The 18,925-nt window shown below is 40.4% G+C and overlaps 1 protein-coding gene across 20 annotated transcripts in view; it reads left to right on the forward strand.

The window, feature by feature from the left end:
• The window catches only part of LOC138749886 (NT-3 growth factor receptor-like), an 894,662-nt gene that overhangs the window by 593,405 nt on the left and 282,332 nt on the right, over positions 1-18,925 (forward strand). For all 20 annotated transcript variants that reach the window (XM_069911895.1, XM_069911896.1, XM_069911893.1 and 17 more), the window contains one exon: positions 16,031-16,222. In XM_069911895.1, the coding sequence (XP_069767996.1) occupies positions 16,031-16,222 (192 nt within the window). The remainder of the gene's footprint in view (positions 1-16,030; positions 16,223-18,925) is intronic.

The raw sequence follows: 18,925 nt of genomic DNA on the forward strand, positions 1-18,925 counted from the left end.
AATATTTAATGCAAAAATTATAGAAATAAATATACACAAAATTCCCTTACATAGGATGTTTTGTATTTCTCTGATGTGATCAAGTTGTTGTGATGTGACCAATAATCTGTAGTTAAACCCCCTTTACTTATTGTCTTAATAATAAAAGGAAAAAAAAGTTTTATCCCTCCTAATCTACCCTTTTCTGTTAAACAAGGATATCTGTATATACTGTAAATATGAATCGAATAACAGCCCAGACACCAGACAGGGAATCCTCGGAGCATCCACCCCACTTCAATCCTTCGATTATGATAAAATGGGCCCCATATCTTATCAAATTCGCTCTGTGCATCTTTAATATTAGATCTAAGAAAACCGCTGCTTTAAATGGCATGTGACCTCAAACTAATCGTACCTGAATTCATGATCATTTCCAAGTGAAATTGTACCAATCATGAATTTGAACAGTGTGTGATCTATTTTCGTGCACCTGGCTTCTCCCCAGCATGCAGTGCCTTTGTTCACACACTTAAACAAATTAGTGCTCAAAGTTTTACATGAAAAACTGCCACAGATCAGCCGTTGTAAAACTAAGAGGGTGTCCTGTTCTGTATTGTTTATATTGTTCTGCTATGTTTGGGTTGACAAGTTGGATTGCACACCAAACAAAATTTATCACTGTGCCTCGATGCTCGTAACAATAAATTTGAACTTAAATGAATTTATTGAGCTTACCTGATGAATTTAATTTATGCAAGCAAGTCTAGTTGCATGAATTTGCTCCACTTTGAATTGAACCCCTCCCCCCCGAGTCATGAGTTATGTTGGATCGCCTTGCCTGAAGGAAATAAATTTATGCCTTCAGTAAAATATAGTTTATATAACTAATAATGCAGCAGGGAAGCAGTTGCCTAGGGACAGGTTGATTGATTCCACATGGTGAATGCACTGCATCTTGCTGAAAAGTATCAGAAATATTTCCACATGATCCATCAGGCTACCTGGTAAAAACCCAGCTTATTCTGTGGTCTGTCAGTGCGTGTCACACTGTCGCAACCTCCCCTGTCTGCCAGAGAGTCCATAACCTCCACCTCCCCATCCATTATCTCACTCTCTGGTACATCTGTCTAATTTTGCATGTTGTAGTTACGCGGCACAGAAAAGTCCCCATCAGCCCGATTTGTCTACATCAATCCTGTGCTGGTCCCATCTGTCAGCTTTTGGCCCATATCCCTCTTAAGCTTCTCCTCATATGAAATATCTGTCCGCTACTGCCAGGTGCAGTGTCCATCAGCCTATTAGCCTTTTGTCGGAAGTTGACAGCAATGTATTTAAAGGGGCAAGCTAACTGGGCATTAAGAGACACAGGAAATGGTAAAGGGGGCTCCCGTTTCCTTCCATCATTTGAAACGCACCAGGAGTGTAGGTTAATGGGATGTAAATTGGGCAGCACGGACTTGTGGGCCAAAATTACCGTGTTGTATATCTAAATTATTTTAAAAAAATTAAACCCAAGAGCACACTCAGGCTGCAGAATACTCACTTTACACCTATGACAGTGTGGCACAGCATAATGATAATACCATCTACAAATTCACTAAGGATACCATGGGAGTGAGTTGTATAAAAAAGGGGCAAGGAGTCCGCATACAGGAGTAAGATTGGAAATTTGGCACCAACAACAATCTCGCACTCATTATCACCAAAACCAAGGTCAGATTGTGGACTTTAGGAGAGAAAAACAAGAGATGTATGATCCAAAGATTATTGGGGGGGAGGTCGGAGGTGGAGAGGGTGAGCAAAGTTTAAATTCTTCGGCGTCATTGTCTAAGAAGACCTTTCTTGGAACCAGCATACAAATGCCACCCTGAACAAAGGCACGGCAGTGGCTCTAATTTCTCAAGAGTTTGCGTCAATTTGGTATGACATTGAAAATCTTGCAAACTTCTACAGATGGAAAGTGTGTTAACTGGCTGCATCATGGTCTGGTTTGGGAATATCAATACCTCTCAGTGGAAAGCCCTGCAAAAGGTAATGGACACTGCCCAGGACATTACAGGAGAAACTCTCCCAACCATTTAGAACATCTACAGGAGAACAGCAACTATCATCAAAGACCCACACCACCTGGCACACGCTCTGTTCTCACTGCTGCCATTAGGGAAGAGGTGTAGGTGCCACAAGACTCTCACCACCAGGTTCAGGACCAGCTGCTACTCCTTCACCATCAGACTCCATCAGAGGAAAAAAATGAAAGTGATTGAAGTAAAAATACAATGCTGGATTAAAAGCGCCTCAAACAGTATCCTTGATGTAGTAAAGATAAAGATTCTTCACCAATGTTTCAGACTTGAGCCCTTTATCAAGGTATGAACAAAATATAGGCAGGTGCCTAAATGGTCACAGTCTCATAGGCAGGAGGTAGTTGGTCGATAAGGGATGGAGGAAACACCAGCCAAAAGGGGGAGGGGGAGATGGCTCTATGAATGGAGAGGGTAGGGGGTGGAGAGCTGGAGGAAAGAAGACAGAGGGAGAATGGGGAGTGGTCTCACAGAAACCAGAGAAGTCGATGCTAATGGGCCGACACGGAAAATTTGGTGTTTCTCCTCCAAATTACAGATGGTCTTGGTCTGACCATACATGAGGGTATGGACAGGTATGTCAGTGCGGGAGTGGGGTGCGGAATAGAAGTGGTTGACTTCCCATTGTTTTCCCTCACTCCCTTATCCACCTATTACCTCCTGCCTGTGGCACCCTGCCCCTCCCCCACCATTTTGTTCAGGCACCTCTCCACATTTTGTTCAAGCCTTAATAAAGGGTTCAAGCCTGAAACGTTGGTTGTGCATCCTTATCTTTACTGCAAAAACTACACTGAACCCGTTGAGTTCTCCAGCATTGTTTTTAAACTCCTTCAGAGACTCCTTTAAGGACTTTTACTTTGCACCTTATTTATTACTGAATATTTATTTTCTGCATTGCAGACAGCTTGTTTGCATTTCTCTTTTGTATATGTAGCTTGAGTACAGTTTTCTGCACTACCGATAAGTGGTAATTCTGCCTGGCCACCAGGAAAGAGTCTCAGGGTTGTATGTGATGTCAGGGATGTGGTCTGACAATGAATCTGAACTTGGAACTTTGGTTTTGGATCCATTTAGTAGCACTGTTCCCATACCAAGGCCCTTCAAGTAATCTGAAGCTGTAAACTGCAGTGGTTCTTCGATTCCCAAGTTATTACATTGAGGGTTAAGTCGACCATTGAGAAAATAACCCATCAACTTTGTGAGGTCAGACTGAGTGCGTGCAGCGTTTGGCCTGTGTTTACGATGAGAAGGTTCAGATTGTGTGGGCTAGTTTATATACGGGTGTTTCCCTTGCAGTATGTCAATTCAATATTTTCAGGACAGAATTGGCTTTTCTAATTGAGAGAAGCACGTCATTTAGTACTGGATTAGGGACTATGGGTTTCTTTTGATTAGAAATTTCATGCTGTGCTATATTTTAACTGCCTCCAGAAAAAAAAAAATTATACATCCATTTGTGCTCATGCCCTTTGTGAGAACCGTTGCTTGACAGATGTTGAGATGTTTCAGAGAAAATTACAAAATGATGCCTTGCTCTGTGAGGGAAACCTTCCCTTTCAAAAATTGCTGGCTCCCACTTGAAGTCTGTCATAATATATGAAACACTGGGAACATTTAAGGGAAAAATTCCAGGTTTTCTTCCAGCCCTGAGAAGCAGTTTCTCATGTGGTCCACCCACAGCTTTTTGAACTAACTGCTGCCATTCACCGATTACAGAGAATGTGAGATCCCTCACTGTCTACAGAAGCAAAGTTTCTTTGGCTTGGCTTCACGGATGAAGATTTATGGAGGGGGTAAATGTCCACGTCAGCTGCAGGCTCGTTTGTGGCTGACAAGTCCGATGCGGGACAGGCAGACGCGGTTGCAGGGGAAAATTGGTTGGTTGGGGTTGGGTGTTGGGTTTTTCCTCCTTTGCCTTTTGTCAGTGAGGTGTGCAAAGTACAATGCACATATACTGCAATATTGGATGTCATCCAATATTTACATCCGGTATCGCACGGATGGCAGTCTCTTCAATCTGAGGTGCCTGCAAGCTCACACCAAGACACAAGAGCAACTTGTCCGTGAACTACTCTTTGCAGACGATGCCGCTTTAGTTGCCCATCAGAGCCAGCTCTTCAGCGCTTGACGTCCTGTTTTGCGGAAACTGCCAAAATGTTTGACCTGGAAGTCAGCCTGAAGAAATCTGAGGTCCTCCATCAGCCAGCTCCCCACCATGACTACCAGCCTCCCCACATCTCCATCGGGCACACAAAACTCAAAACGGTCAACCAGTTTACCTATCTTGGATGCACCATTTCATCGGATGCAAGGATCGACAATGAGATAGACAACAGACTCGCCAAGGCAAATAGCGGCTTTGGAAGACTACACAAAAGAGTCTGGAAAAACAACCAACTGAAAAACCTCACAAAGATAAGCGTATACAGAGCCGTTGTCATACCCACACTCCTCTTCGGCTCCGAATCATGGGTCCTCTACCGGCATCACCTACTGCTCCTAGAACGCTTCCACCAGCGTTGTCTCTGCTCCATCCTCAACATTCATTGGAGCGACTTCATCCCTAACATCGAAGTACTCGAGATGGCAGAGGCCGACAGCATCGAATCCACGCTGCTGAAGATCCAACTGCTCTGGGTAGGTCACGTCTCCAGAATGGAGGACCATCGCCTTCCCAATATCGTGTCATATGGCGAGCTCTCCACTGGCCACCGTGACAGAGGTGCACCAAAGAAAAGGTACAAGGACTGCCTAAAGAAATCTCTTGGTGCCTGCCACATTGACCACCGCCAGTGAGCTGATATCACCTCAAACCGTGCATCTTGGCGCCTCACAGTTTGGCGGGCAGCAACCTCCTTTGAAGAAGACCGCAGAGCCCACCTCACTGACAAAAGACAAAGGAGGGAAAAACCCAACACCCAACCCCAACCAACCAATTTTCCCTTGCAACCACTGTAACCGTGTCTTCCTGTCCTGCATCGGACTTGTCAGCCACAAACGAGCCTGCAGCTGACGTGGACATTACCCCTCCATAAATCTTCATCTGCGAAGCCAAGCCAAAGAAGAAGAGGATGTCAAGTACATGCAGGAGAGCTAGAAGAGATATACATTTCAAATTTTTCTTGCTAAGAATAGCTTTGTTGTACAGTAAAACCCCTGGTATCCGGCACCTATGGGGATTGGTAGATGCCGGCTGAGTGCATTTTCTGGTTGCTTGAGACTTACTCCTTCAATGCCCAATTAATACTCCTGCATTAAGAATAAGCAGTTTATAAGAAAAACACACTATTATATACTAACACTGAACAAACTTCACTTGCATGAATATATAAATCTTAAAGCATTTTACTTTATTTTCAGTCACATTCTTTGAAAACATTTAACTGTTGCTGGATCTGCAGGTTCCTTCCCTCCACAGAGTTAGCCGAAAGACAAACAATAACATAGATAATTAACACCCCCAACCCCCTCAAGTTTGCAGACAAAGCTCTGACCGGGGTGACTCTTAATAAGCAGGAATAAGAAAACACTTTAAGAGAGTCACCCCAACGGTGAGCGGCATCAACCAATTCTTCATCCTGGGTGACCCCATCGCTGTTTCACACAACTTTATTCAAACAGCTGCTATGAGCAAAGCCCGACCAAGGCCCTCCCTCCGCTGGCTGAATATTGGCTCCCATCTTCACTGAAGGTTTATGTGTTACTTCAGAGAACATTTACTTTTACAATTTTAAACCTACCATTTTATTCTTATTGATTGAATTCCAGATACCATTGGTTTTTACTGTATTCCTTTGATATTTTTATAGATCTGTGTTATCTTTGATAACAAGCCTCTGTGCTTTCAAAAGGTGAACGTATCATGAAGTAAACTTTCCTAAATACATCAAGATATAACTCTGGTACAGTGCCATCATTGCCACCTAAGTCCCAAGCTCTGGATTCTTTTTTAAAATTTTGACATTCAGCCCTTTCGGCCCATGGGCCTGTGTCACCCAATTAAGCTATAACCACCAGAAGTTTTGAACGGTGGGAGGAAACCCACATTGACATGGGGAGAATGTACAAACTCCTTACAGGCAATGCCAGATTCGAACCCCTGGTCCTGATGGCTGGCGTTGTAATAGCATTGCATTAATATCTATGCCAACTGTGCTGCCCTAAATCTCTTCTTGATTTCACTCCCTTTCGCCTATGTCTAATTAAATTTTAAATAAACATAAAATCCCCTTACAAAATTTCATTTGCTTTTGTTCCATTTGATGAGATTTCATGAAACAACTTGGGACAACTTTTTACTGTGTTTGAAATGTTTAATGCAGTAACAAAATACTATTGCATTATCAACAATGAATAAAATACCTCACATTGTCTTACCTTTAAGAAACTAGCCACTTGCATGCACCTGAAGAAGGTCCACCTATCATCCTAGCCATTGACATCCATCGTGCTCTTTCTGATTTTTCCTGGCTTATCGAAACTCATTCTATCATCCGAGGATAATGGGGGAATACTTAATTGATTCAGAAATGTTTTTGTCCTAACTAATCTTGAGAAGTACTAGAAGGATGTTTTCCAAACTTTATGTTTGATATAAAGTTAGAACTGAATCCTTTGGTAGCTCTTTTCAGTACATCGGGGGAAGATTATTTTTGTTGACTCCAAATAAATGTCATATCTTGTTTTTCACTCTTTTGGCCAGACATGCTGTACTACTTGGGTGGAAGGGCACCCTCCCACCTACTCTTGCTCAGTGGCTGAAAGATGTGTTCTGTTTAAGTTTAGAAAAGATTTGATATTCAATCAATAATTCTAGATAATGTTCCAAACGCTATGGGGTCCATTTTTAGATTATTATTTCAATCTTTTGGCCTATTTTATAATCTGAGTTTTGTTGGCTTTTTTCATTCACTTTTAGGAGTGAAGTTTATTGTTGTTTCTTTCTGCCGTCAGCGTTGTAGGGAGATGGGGTTTTGATTAATTGGATGTTTAATTTTTTTTGTCATTATATATTATATTTACTTTTGCTACATTATTATGGATGTGATGCAAAATGTTGATTTGTGTAATTACTTACCTTTTGCATTCCACCTAAACTATGTACTGGCTTGGTTTTTTTTGTGTATAAAATCAATAAAAATGTTTTAAAAAGACATCCGTGCTGCCAAATTACACCCCATTAAACTCCATCCCTGTACGTTTGGGAGGGTGGGAGGAAACCAGAGCACCAGGGGAAAACTCATGCCAACAAGGAAAAAACATACAAAAACTCCTCATAGACAGTGTCGGATTCAAGCCTTGGTCACTCATGTTGTAATAGCATCCATGCTAAAATAGGGAAACATAGTTACAAGAGCTCCTGCCTCGTAGGGTTCGATTCTGATTTCCAGTGCTGCCTTCCATCAGAACAAAAAAAACAGGAGCAAAAGAAGGTCCTCTGGTCACCGAGCCTGCTCTTCCTCCGAGCCTGTGCTGATCAACATGTGGACTCACCTCCACTATCCACCTGGTCCCCATAACCCTTAACTGCTCAAAAATATATGTGTCTTTAAAATGTATTTAATGAAGCACACTCTCCTGTTGAATGGACAGATCCTCATTGTGATCACATGGGCTTTCCTCACCTCCCAAATATGAGATTAATTAACTACTGTTAATTGATCAGTGTGTGGAGAGTATGAATCACGGGGATCAGGAAAAGTGTGAATGCCGCCTCCTTAGTTACGAGGAGAAATATTGGTTCTCCATTGGAGTACAATAATAGCTGGGAGCTAATTTGGTAAAACTCTCTGCTAATGGGAACTTTGAGAAATACTTGCCTGTATTGAAAATTATTGGCTGAAGATTGAAGCCATTTCTCTGGTGCCTGTTGTGCCACAAAATCAAGTCGTAGCTGATCTTTTACTTCAGTCCTATGTTCCTGCATTAACCCCCTAGCCATTGATTCCCTTTCCATCCAAAAATCTATTGAATTCTTTCATAAATATACTGGATAACTGAGTCTCCACCGCTCTCTTGGATGGAGAAATCCAAAGATTCACTATTTTATGGATGAAGGAATCTTTGTTCTCGACAACACAGCCAGGGGAAAGCTTATCTCAAATTGTCAAGTTTATTGTCATCTGCCTACCTAACAAAACAGCATTCTCTGGCCCTCAGTGCAAAACACGGAGACACACAACCAGATATAACACACATACAGACAAACAGTACATAGGCAGGAAAAGTATTCTATTAATACCCATAAATAAATATTGTTTTGTGTATATGAAATATGAGCATTTCCTTTGGTCGTTCAGCATCCTCACTGCCCATGGGAAGAAGTTCCTCAGCCTGGTGGTGCTGGCTCTGATCCTCCTGGATCTCTTCCCTGATGGGAGCAGCTGAAAGATGTCGAGTGCAGGGTGGAAGGGGTCCTCAATGATTTTGCATGTCCTCTTCAGAAAATGATCCCAGTAGATCATGTTGATGGGGGGAAGAGGGATCCTCTTTGCCACTTCTGATCCAATTCTCTGCATCAACTGTACCACACCATGATGCAGCGAGCCAGGAAACTCTCGAATAAACTCCTGTAGAAGGTTGACATAATGGTGGCATGTTGCCTTTCCCACTTCAGTTTTCTCAGGAAATGCACCTATCCTGTTAAACAATTGAGAAATGTCATATGTTTCAAGAGATCACCATCTAAACTCACGGCAAAATTCACTTGGATGAACCTTGGTCGTTCGAGCGCCCGGTCGTTCGAGCGCCCTTAACTGTGTTTTCAGGAGAATTAAAGTCAAGAAAGGGAACAGATGAAATTTGTTTGACACTCAGCAAAGCTACGATCATTTAACTGGATAATTATGAAGATTTGCTTTAGCCTGAGAAGGCTTTATCCTATTTTCAAGATTGTTAAAAGTTTATTACAGGGTGTCCATGCTCCTCTTGAAGCTTTTGTACCAGTGGCATTTAAAGTTTTAGTAATATTCTGATTCTTAAACATCACTGTATGTCATCTTAATGACTGCCGAGGGGAAAAAACCGTGGCAATATATATAAATGATATTATTACATGCAGCAGATGGAATTAGCCTTGCTATAATATCAGTTACTGGAGATGAAAGATCAGTGTGTGTGAGACAGTAGAGCTCTGCAGAGGAATAGAACCCAAACATCAGGAGGTTATTGTGAGCTTGTTGAACGTATCTTCAACTCAAGAGAGAGTGGACGGACGTCGACATTAAATTCTACAGAGGAATATAGAGGTGTCAAAAAGGGCAACCTATATTGATACCTGTAATTGCAGAGTGTTAGTGGGAGAAGGAGCAGATGTGTGTAGTGTTTACACTTTTGAAAAAAAGGCTCACAATTATCAAATACAAAAGCTGTAAAATCCTCAAGGTCAAAACCAATGCAGTTGAATCAAACTGCACTCAGTGGCGAAGCAATAGTTCGTGTAGAAGCACTGGACAACAATTTTTTTTTTTCAAAAGGTTTGCTTCCTGAAAATAAATTAGGGATTTTAATGGACAATTTCAAACTGAACACAAAGATGATTTCAGATTTGCTGTATCATATACGAAGTGGAGAAACCCTATATAACTTTTATCAAATTTAGCAGGTTTAATGAAATAATGACGCTGAAACATTGCGTTAGTTCAGTGACCTAAAAATGTTTCGCCGCTGATTTTCGTTTGTACTCAGCATCTGATGCCTCTCATGTCAGTGTCCAACAATAGTCGGCCAGCATTCTTGGATTTCAGTTGCCCTGATACTGCTTTTCCATTGTTTCAATGTCCTGGTGAAACCTTTCACCGTGTTTGTCGCTGACTGCACCCAGATCAGCAGGGAAGACGTCCAAGAGCAAATGCAGAAAATGAATTTTCAACGACATGTTGCACTTCATAGTTTTGTATGTTTGAAATAGACTTAAAATTTAACAAGAAAACACAAAAACATGTAAAATCTTGAACACAGTACATGATGGAAACATTTTAAGGTGATTTTTCATGATGAGCTGAAAATCCATAAAATGCACCCAAAAGTGTTCAGGAAGCAAAATCTTCATTGTCCAGTGAAGTCACCAACAGTGATAGCGACACGTTTTACAAAATGCAAGGTCAAAAGAAATAACAGCTGAAAGATCATAAATTTTCTTAAAAAACTGAAATGAGAATTACTTAACATTCTGTGTATAAAACTTTGAAATATTTATGAAACAATGAAAGTCCATGCACATGAAATTCCATTTACAGGGTCAGAGTGGTTGTTAAATGATGATTATGGCTTAATACATCATTAAAAGTTTAGTTATAACTCAATATAAATGTTTAGTGTTTTTTATCAACGATTTAGCATAGTTTGTGTCTGTTAACTTCCAATAGCATATTCCAGCTGATGAAACGTTTTTTTTTAAATTCCCTACTCTCCAGGGCTTTTTATTCCTCTGCGACATTGTTGGAAGAGTTTAAAAATTGGCGCCTGTGCATACCACTGTATTCTTGAAATGCAGTATAGCTGATCCTGTGCAGCACAGCATAACACAGCGGTTATTACAACGCCTGTGGGTTCAAATCCTGCGCTGTCTGTAAGGAGTTTGTACGTTTTCCCCGTGTCCGTGTGGGTTTCCTTCGGGCGCTCCAGCTTCCTCACAATTTGCAAAAATCTACGGAGGTAGTAGATTAATTGGGGTATTTGGGTGGCATGGGCTTGTGGGACAGAAGTGCCTGTTACTGTGTTGTATCCCAAAAATTAATTTTAAAAATTAGCATCTCTGAGATGAGCTTGGAGCCATGTGTATTTTGATGATTCGTCTTTCCAACTGCATCAATACTGTAAAGCTGGGCCAAACCTTTTTTTTCTCAGAGGAGTATTATTGATTGTTTTTAAAATGCAACCTTTATTTTTTGTTCTTAAACATTTCTGGAAGATTTATTGTTCTTTGTTGTGCAGATGAATATTAAACTTGAAAGGAAAGGTTAAATTTGCAAGGCTAGGTCAATTTTAGTGCTATTTGAGCCAAAGACAGAACATTTGGTGTGCGTTTCTGGAATGATCATGTTAGCTCTACCCATTGTAATTTCTGAGTGAAATTCTACTCCCATTACATGGAATACCTCCACTTCTTTCATGTTAGCACTACCCATTGCAATTTCTGAGTGAAATTCTACTCCCATTACATGGAATACCTCCTCTTCTTTCCTCAGAATTTGGAAATAAATTACATTTTTCATCTTTGAAAACTACAATTAAGTGTAGTTTTCATTGTGCTATTCATTTATATTCCATAAACAAAATGTTCTTATTTGCAAATGATTCTTTTGTGGTTTCCCTTTGGAACTGCACAGGTTACAATTCAGAGATCTAACACAATAGCAACATTGACATATGTGAAGTGACAATATTTAGATGAGAAACCAATCTTTGTTACTGTTTAATGATATCAAATTGTTTCTGGTTCTCTGCGCATGAGGTTGAACACTCAGAGATGCCTTGATTCACACAAGAATCTCCAATTCATACTTTGATGCTGCTTTAATCAAGTTCAGTTGTGTATGTTAGTGTCAATTATGCAAAAGGGGGCCTGTGCATTGACAATGAAGCCTGCTTCAGCAAATCCTGTGTGGGATCTGCCTGGTCAGATTTATGGCTGTGGGGTCTGGTGCTTTAAATCTTCCCCTTTGTCCTGCAATGTTTGTCCCTCAGGCTCCACCGCACCCCTTTCCACTACCCACCTTCACCCTGATGTGGATTCGTAGAGGTCTTCAGCCCAACTCGTTCAGGCCAAGAAAGATGCCCTACTAAGACAATCCCATTGACTTGTATTATCATGTCTCCAAAATCCTATTATGAAATCCCAAATGATTTGACCCTTAAGCTCTGTTCGTCATTCCCTGATCCCAACTCATTTTCCTGCCATCTACCCACCTTCTTTGATGCTTATTCACTCTACAAACTGCAAACTACCTGTGCTCCCTCACTGTACCACCATGGTGGATGAAGTCAAGGAAAGGGCTTTGTACAAGACATGTTCGACTGTTCACAGTACCTTGACTGACCTACCTGACAATGTTGGATAAGTGTAGCTTCTCTTTCATACCCTGCAGGGTACCATCCCTCCAGCATTGCTTTGGGATTAATTGCCAAGGTATTTTTCTTTACAAATAATAAAGAATGATATGAAGGATCATCAAACTAAAATGTTTCCATAATTGAAAGAGGTCATCGAGGTAAACAACGTCCCTCTGCTTCCCTCTATCTCCCACGGTCATTATATCCTCAAAGGACTCTAGAAAATTTGTCAAACTGGACTTGCCTTCGCTGAATCCATGTTCTGTCTGCCTGAGGGATCCAGTTCGCTCCAGATCCCTCGCGATTTCTTCTTTAATGATAGCTTCAAGCATTTTCTCAACCACAGATGATAAACCAACTGGCCTTTTGCCTACATTTTTTTAAATCATGGGACATCATTCACCATTGCCCAATCCGCCCGGGTCCTCAGAATCAGAATTTATTGTCATGAACAAGTCACAAAATTTGGTGTTTTGTACCAGCGTCACAGGGCAGACATTCAGATTATAACCATGTTACAACGTTATTACAAAAAATAAAAATAATAATGCATGAAAAGTAAGGCAGTGTCTATGGTTCATTGATTATTCAAGAATCTGATGGCAGCGGAGAAGAAGCGCCAATTTTTAAACTCTTCCAACAATGTCCTTGTGCCACTGAGGACTTGTCTTTAGGATCCTGTACCTTTTTCCCCAATGGTAGCAGAGTGATGAGGGCATGGCCTGGGTGGTGGGATCTTTGAGGATTCTTCTTCTTTGGCTTGGTTTCGCGGACGAAGATTTATGGAGGGGGTTAACCCTAACCCTTCTCCACTATTGAGCCTTGTTGAGGACTGGGCCGTGTTCCCCTGACTTCCTTCTGAAGTCTTTACCCTTTGACTTTGAATCTATGGTCTCTAGTTGCAGACTATTCACTTCACTTCCAGTATGCTCCTCATGGTCTTGTATATTTCTATAAGGTCACCCCTCAACCTCCTATATTCCAGGACAAAAGGTTCAGTTTGTCCGGTTCTTTCTTTCTAACTCGAGCCCTTTGGTCCCGGTAACCTACTTGTGAAACTTTTCTGCATTGTTTCCATTTTGATGATATCCTTCCTCGAGTTGAGCAACCAAAACTGCAGATATTCAGGTTGACGAGGGAAAACATTACTATTTCACGCACAAAGTCAAAGCTCATTGGAAAACAGATTAAGATGGTGGAGTAGCAGATTATCTGCTGGAGCAAGTCAGCAGATCATACAGCATCCGTGGGAGAAAAAGGACTGTTGACATTTTGGGCTTGAGCCCCTTCTCCCACTGAAGCTGCTCGACCCACTGAGTTCTTTCAGAAGATTGTTTATTGATCCAAATTGCAGCATCGTGTGTCTTGAGATGACAGAGTGATTGGGAGGAATTTCAGTGTTTATGGTCTACCTACAACAGGCACATCTAGGCAATGGAGAGTTATCACCAATATTAATTCACAGCAATGAAGTACTCCAATATAGATAGAACATGTTATCAGCAGTGGGATTCTCCAATACAGATTGCAGTGATTATTGGAAGTCTTGGAATTCCCTAACAGACTGTAAATAGAATTCTACTGAGTGAATGTTCAGTATAATTACAGACAGTGTTATGAGCAGTGGAGTGCTTCTGTATTGGTCATTGAGTGTTGTCAGTCATGAAGTTCTCTGATACAGATTATGGCAAACACTGGCCAGCATAGATCGTAGAGTAATGGTCGCGATGGACTCCTCCAATACAGAATGACAGGTAATTTCAAGGATGGAGTTCCCTATTACATAATGTAGACTGCATTGGCAGCAATACAGTGAGTAATGATGGTGAACAACTTTTGTCGATTATCAAGTGTGGTGTCAATGCTTGAGTTCTTTAATGCAGAATGTAGAAACTATTGGCACTACAGAATGTTGAGAATATAATTGGGTTTGGAATTCTTGAACACAGAGACTCTGAAGAGAGTTCTCAGTGATGGAATTCCCAAATACAGATTGTGCTCACTCAGAGGATGTTCAACGGAACTCTCAGACACAGGTTGTAGAGAATATTATCGATGATGGAGTTCAGTAATACACATTGTGGACAATTTTGCCAGTGATGGAGTTTTCCAGAGGAGTTTGTAGAACATTGGCATTGATGGAGTGTGGCGATGCTGATTGTAACACTGGAGTGCTAAAGTAGATGACACGGTAATGGCAACTCACCCATTGTTGAAGTAGCAGAGAATCACACTTTTCTCTAGTGGTGGATGACTGAGGCTTTATACATCAGACTCTCAAATACAAATGATTCCAACACTTGGATGAGGAAGGAAGAAAAGACACCAATGGATTTGGACAAATTCCTTGTTAATGCAGAGAGTCCATTTAGTGCAAGGTTCTTGCAGAAAGTGCCACTTTGTGGATGGCCCAGGACTTTCAGTCAAACATTAGAGATTTTTTATGATCTCAATTATATACATTTCCTAAGAGGACTGATACAAATTAAATGATGTGATATTTAATTTACAACCTTTCTATAATGGTTCAATATCTAACATTTATGGTATGTTGTTGAGAATAAGAGAGGCTCCCTCAGATAAAATTTTAAAAAACCCGGGAATAGGACGTATAACTTTTAATTCCTGAAGAAACTTGGAATGTAATTTTCAAATTGGTTAACACCTCTTTATGTGCTCGCCTCTCTCTCCTACAATTTTAAGTAGTCCATCGGGCTCACTGTCCAAAGTAAAATCATCTCATTTTTAGGTAGATGTATCTCCTCATTGTGATAAATGCAACAGTGGAGATACTTCATGAATTCACATGCTCTGGACATGTCAGAGTCTTGCGAAATATTGGATTGAAGTATTTCAAACTTTCTCTGCACTTTTTAAAGTTAATTTTTAACCAAATCCCTTAGAGAAGATTAGATGCTCAATTTCCGATTTGAATGCAAATTTTCAAATATTGTGGGAACCCTTTTTGAGTTACTTTTATAATCTTTGATTTGTTATGAACATAGAAATGTTGACTAATGAGGTAATTTATCACTCCAGTAAGAATTCTGTCTTCCTTTTTTTTGGCCAAACAACTTTCTTCTTGGTCATGGGTTTATAACCTGTTTGATTAAAATGTGGGGAACCTTGGATGAAATTATATGATTTAAATGTAATGTATCTTTTTGAATTTTAACAAATATCTGTATGTATTCTGTATTTTTGGATGTGTAAATTCAATGTTAATAAAAATATTAGAAAAAAAGAATGAGAATGCAAAGTGAGTTCAAAGGATAGTTTGAGCTGTCAGATGTTCAAAAAGGTAGATCAGTTCAACTCACCTCACCCTGAAATTGAAAGAAACCACATCAGCTCCACGAAGTTTTACTTTCTATCAATCCAACTTCTCTAATATTAAACAATATCTGAGGAAAAAAATAGCCTTAATTTGTCAATCAGTGAGTAGCCTTTATCCCCAAGGAGACCTAAATTGAACACAGACATTTTAAACTCTTAAAAGGGTTTTATTTTCCCCCAGTGTATGCGTTCAAATTAAGATAGGCAGACCCATTGCTTTATCCATAAGCTTTAAGGCACCAACTTGTGATGCATCATAAGTTATTCAAGCCAGTTAAACAAATAAAATGATAAATAAGATTGCTTGAAAAGTCATATTCATGTAACCATATTGTTCTAGAAACTGTCAGCTTCATTGCTTAAGGATCGTTTCATCTGCAATGTGGAGAAATCTGATTAGTCAAAATGAGAGGGAATTGTATCTTGGTCAAATATTTGAAAACTGATGGTACATTTACTGCTTTGTTACATTGACAGTGCCTGGGGTGAAATCAGTGGAGCAAGTAGTTTGAGCCATGTACGATCTCTGTTAATAATCCTGGTGAAGGAAATGAGCAACACCTATTGTTCTGTTCCAGGCCCTGTGGCTGTGATGAGTGGTGAGGAAGATTCTGGCAGCCCTCTCCACCACATCAATCATGGGATTATCACACCGTCATCCATGGACGTTGGACCAGATGCAGTGGTCATCGGGATGACCCGGATCCCAGTGATTGAGAATCCCCAATATTTCCGGCAAGCCCACAACCTTGGGAAGCATCCAGAGACATGTAAGTACAAATACTTTTCTTTGCTTTATGATCCACCACGTTACATTGTGCATAATTAACAGTCAGCAACTGGATGGCTAGTGAGGACCCATTCCTTGGTGCATTTGTTCTCTGGATGCTGTGCTTGATATTGGATTGACCTGTGGAGCCAAGCCTCACATTGGATTAATGGAGATTAAGCCTCCTGAGGAATAAGTAAACAGCGAGTGGGGGAGTTACCAACCTATCTTGAGCAAAATTGTGCCATTCTAGTTACCTTTTGGTGCAAGACTTCAGGTTGGACTGAATGATGACATGATCAAGGATTCCTAGTCAGATCCCACAGGCTATGTTGATTTCACAGGAAAATTGGTATCACAAGTCATCTGAGTGTTCATTGACAACCCGAAGAAACAGCGTCTCTCCAGACCAATGCATATACACAAAAACACACCATACAAAGTCCATAAAGTGCACATAAATAATTTGAGACTACAGGTTTGCTATCGCACATGAGAAGTTCAATACAATGTGAGTCTGATGGAAAATCTCAAATAATTTATTTCTGAAATTGAGTTCCAATGAAGGGAATGGGACCAAATGTGGGAAACAGATTAAATCAGCGGGCACAATGTACTTTACCACCTATTTATTTGAGGACAAATTTTTGTTTTTTATTTATATTTTTGTAAAATCAAATGAAAGTTGATAAGAAACTGAAGAGATTTTCTTAGAAGCCAGTGGGTGCATATTTTATTTAACAACATGATTTTTTTTGTCATGTTTTAATTGTTGGAGAAACAATGTTTGTGTGTATGTGCATTGGTTTACAGTGTTTAACCGCTGTGAGCCAGTCTGGAAGGCAATTACTCCCTGGAAAGGGGGAGTTGGAGCAAACTAGAATGCTTGATGTGAGCATGACTGATTTGAGCAGAGATGCTGATAAACAAACATGCCAACTAAAAAATTCAGCTAACTTTGAACATCCCTAAATGCTGGCAATTTATTAAAAATTTACAACAGGAAAGCGGCTCACAGCCAAAACACTTCTTCATGGTTAATCAATAAGCTAAATTCTCATTTACTGTTAGATTTTCAGATTTATCATGGATGAATATTCTGCAATGCAGTTCTTCTCAGTACTAATTAAAACCCACCAATCTGTAACCTTGCTTATTATGATGCAGAAAGTGTCCATTCAGCCCATCATTTCAATGCTAACTCCCTAACCTACCTCCCTGCAGTCTGACAACAGTCGTACAGTTCTATAGCATGAAAACTGGCTCGTCAAACCACTGCTTCCACCATCCATCAGCTCCCATTTACACTTATCCAACACCATCCCATTTTATTCTTTTCCCCCCCCTCCCCCATCACATCAATTTCTCCCTTATTCACTGCTTACCAACATATAAGAAGCAATTAGCCTACAAAGTGCATAGGAAACTGGAGTAATCGGGAGACCCGTCCAGTCTCAGGGAGAATATGCAAAATCAACATGAACTGCTCGGGTGGCCAAGAATAAAGCTGGGTCACTGGAGCAGTGAGGCAGCAACTGTAAGATGGTCAGAGGATCTGGCAGAAGCCTAAGCGGATATGGCTAAAACGTCCACTCCACGCAGGCAGACCCAAGGTCAGGATTGAACTGGAAGCTGAAAGTGAACCTCTTGCTGGTGTTGTGAGAGAGGATTGCTAACTGCTGTACCACCAAGCTACCCATTATATTTGTTAGCTACACTGACAATGGTGTGGTATGTCCATTTGATGTGACTTAAATTGCACTTACAGCAAAGATTCTACCTTTGGAAGAAACAGGGGTGGAGAAAATCTAATTGAATGGTGGAATAAGTTTAATGGGCTATCTCACTAACACCTCCATGTTTTACACAGAAGTATTGTATTTTCAGAGATAAATTTTAATTGTTTGAAAAGTGAAGTGAGCTCTGAATGGATAAAATTTATATGTTAATTAATCTTTCGGCACGCAGCAGAATTTTGAGATTTTATCTGGTTCTCTTCCAGCATTTTGATGCTTTTTAGACATTAAATCGGAGGGAGAGGAAGTTAAATGTCAGAGACAGCGGAAGAGGCAGGGCCAGTTGTAATATTTAAAATATATTCAGACAGGGAAATTTAACTTCATTTGTCACATTACCTAGAAAGGTTTTTTCCATTGAGGTTAGGTGAGACCAAAAATAAGGACTTGGGGTAAGGGTGGAAAGTAAGATGTTTAGGGGGAATATTTGGGGATTTTTTTCATGTAGAGTGATGAAACAAGCTGAAGTGGATGGACTATGGTATGGGTGCAGGTCAAGGGGGCGAGGCATTTTCCTAATTTGGTACAGACTGGAGGGCTGAAAGGCCTATTTCTGTGCTGTAGTATTCATGGTTCTTCTGCAAGCAGTCTAACAGGTTATCTCTCACATTCATATGGCCATAAAAAGAGCACATAGTTACACTGAAAAGAAAGATCAATTTTTACCAAGCCAGGTAAAGAGATAGGAAAGATTTAGAGGGATATGGTCCATGGGCAAATATGATTAACTTGGTGTGTACAAGTTGGGCTCAAGGGTCTCTTTCTGTGCTGTAGAACTTTATGACACTAAAAAAGGGAAAGATTTGAAAATATTGAAGATAGTGTTAACTTTTCAATGGGTACAGCAAAACCCCTGGTATCTGGCACCTATGTGGATTGGTAGATGCCGGATAAATTAATTTTCCGGT

The sequence above is a fragment of the Narcine bancroftii genome, chromosome 14, assembly GCF_036971445.1.
Source record: "Narcine bancroftii isolate sNarBan1 chromosome 14, sNarBan1.hap1, whole genome shotgun sequence".
Classification (NCBI taxonomy): domain Eukaryota; kingdom Metazoa; phylum Chordata; class Chondrichthyes; order Torpediniformes; family Narcinidae; genus Narcine; species Narcine bancroftii.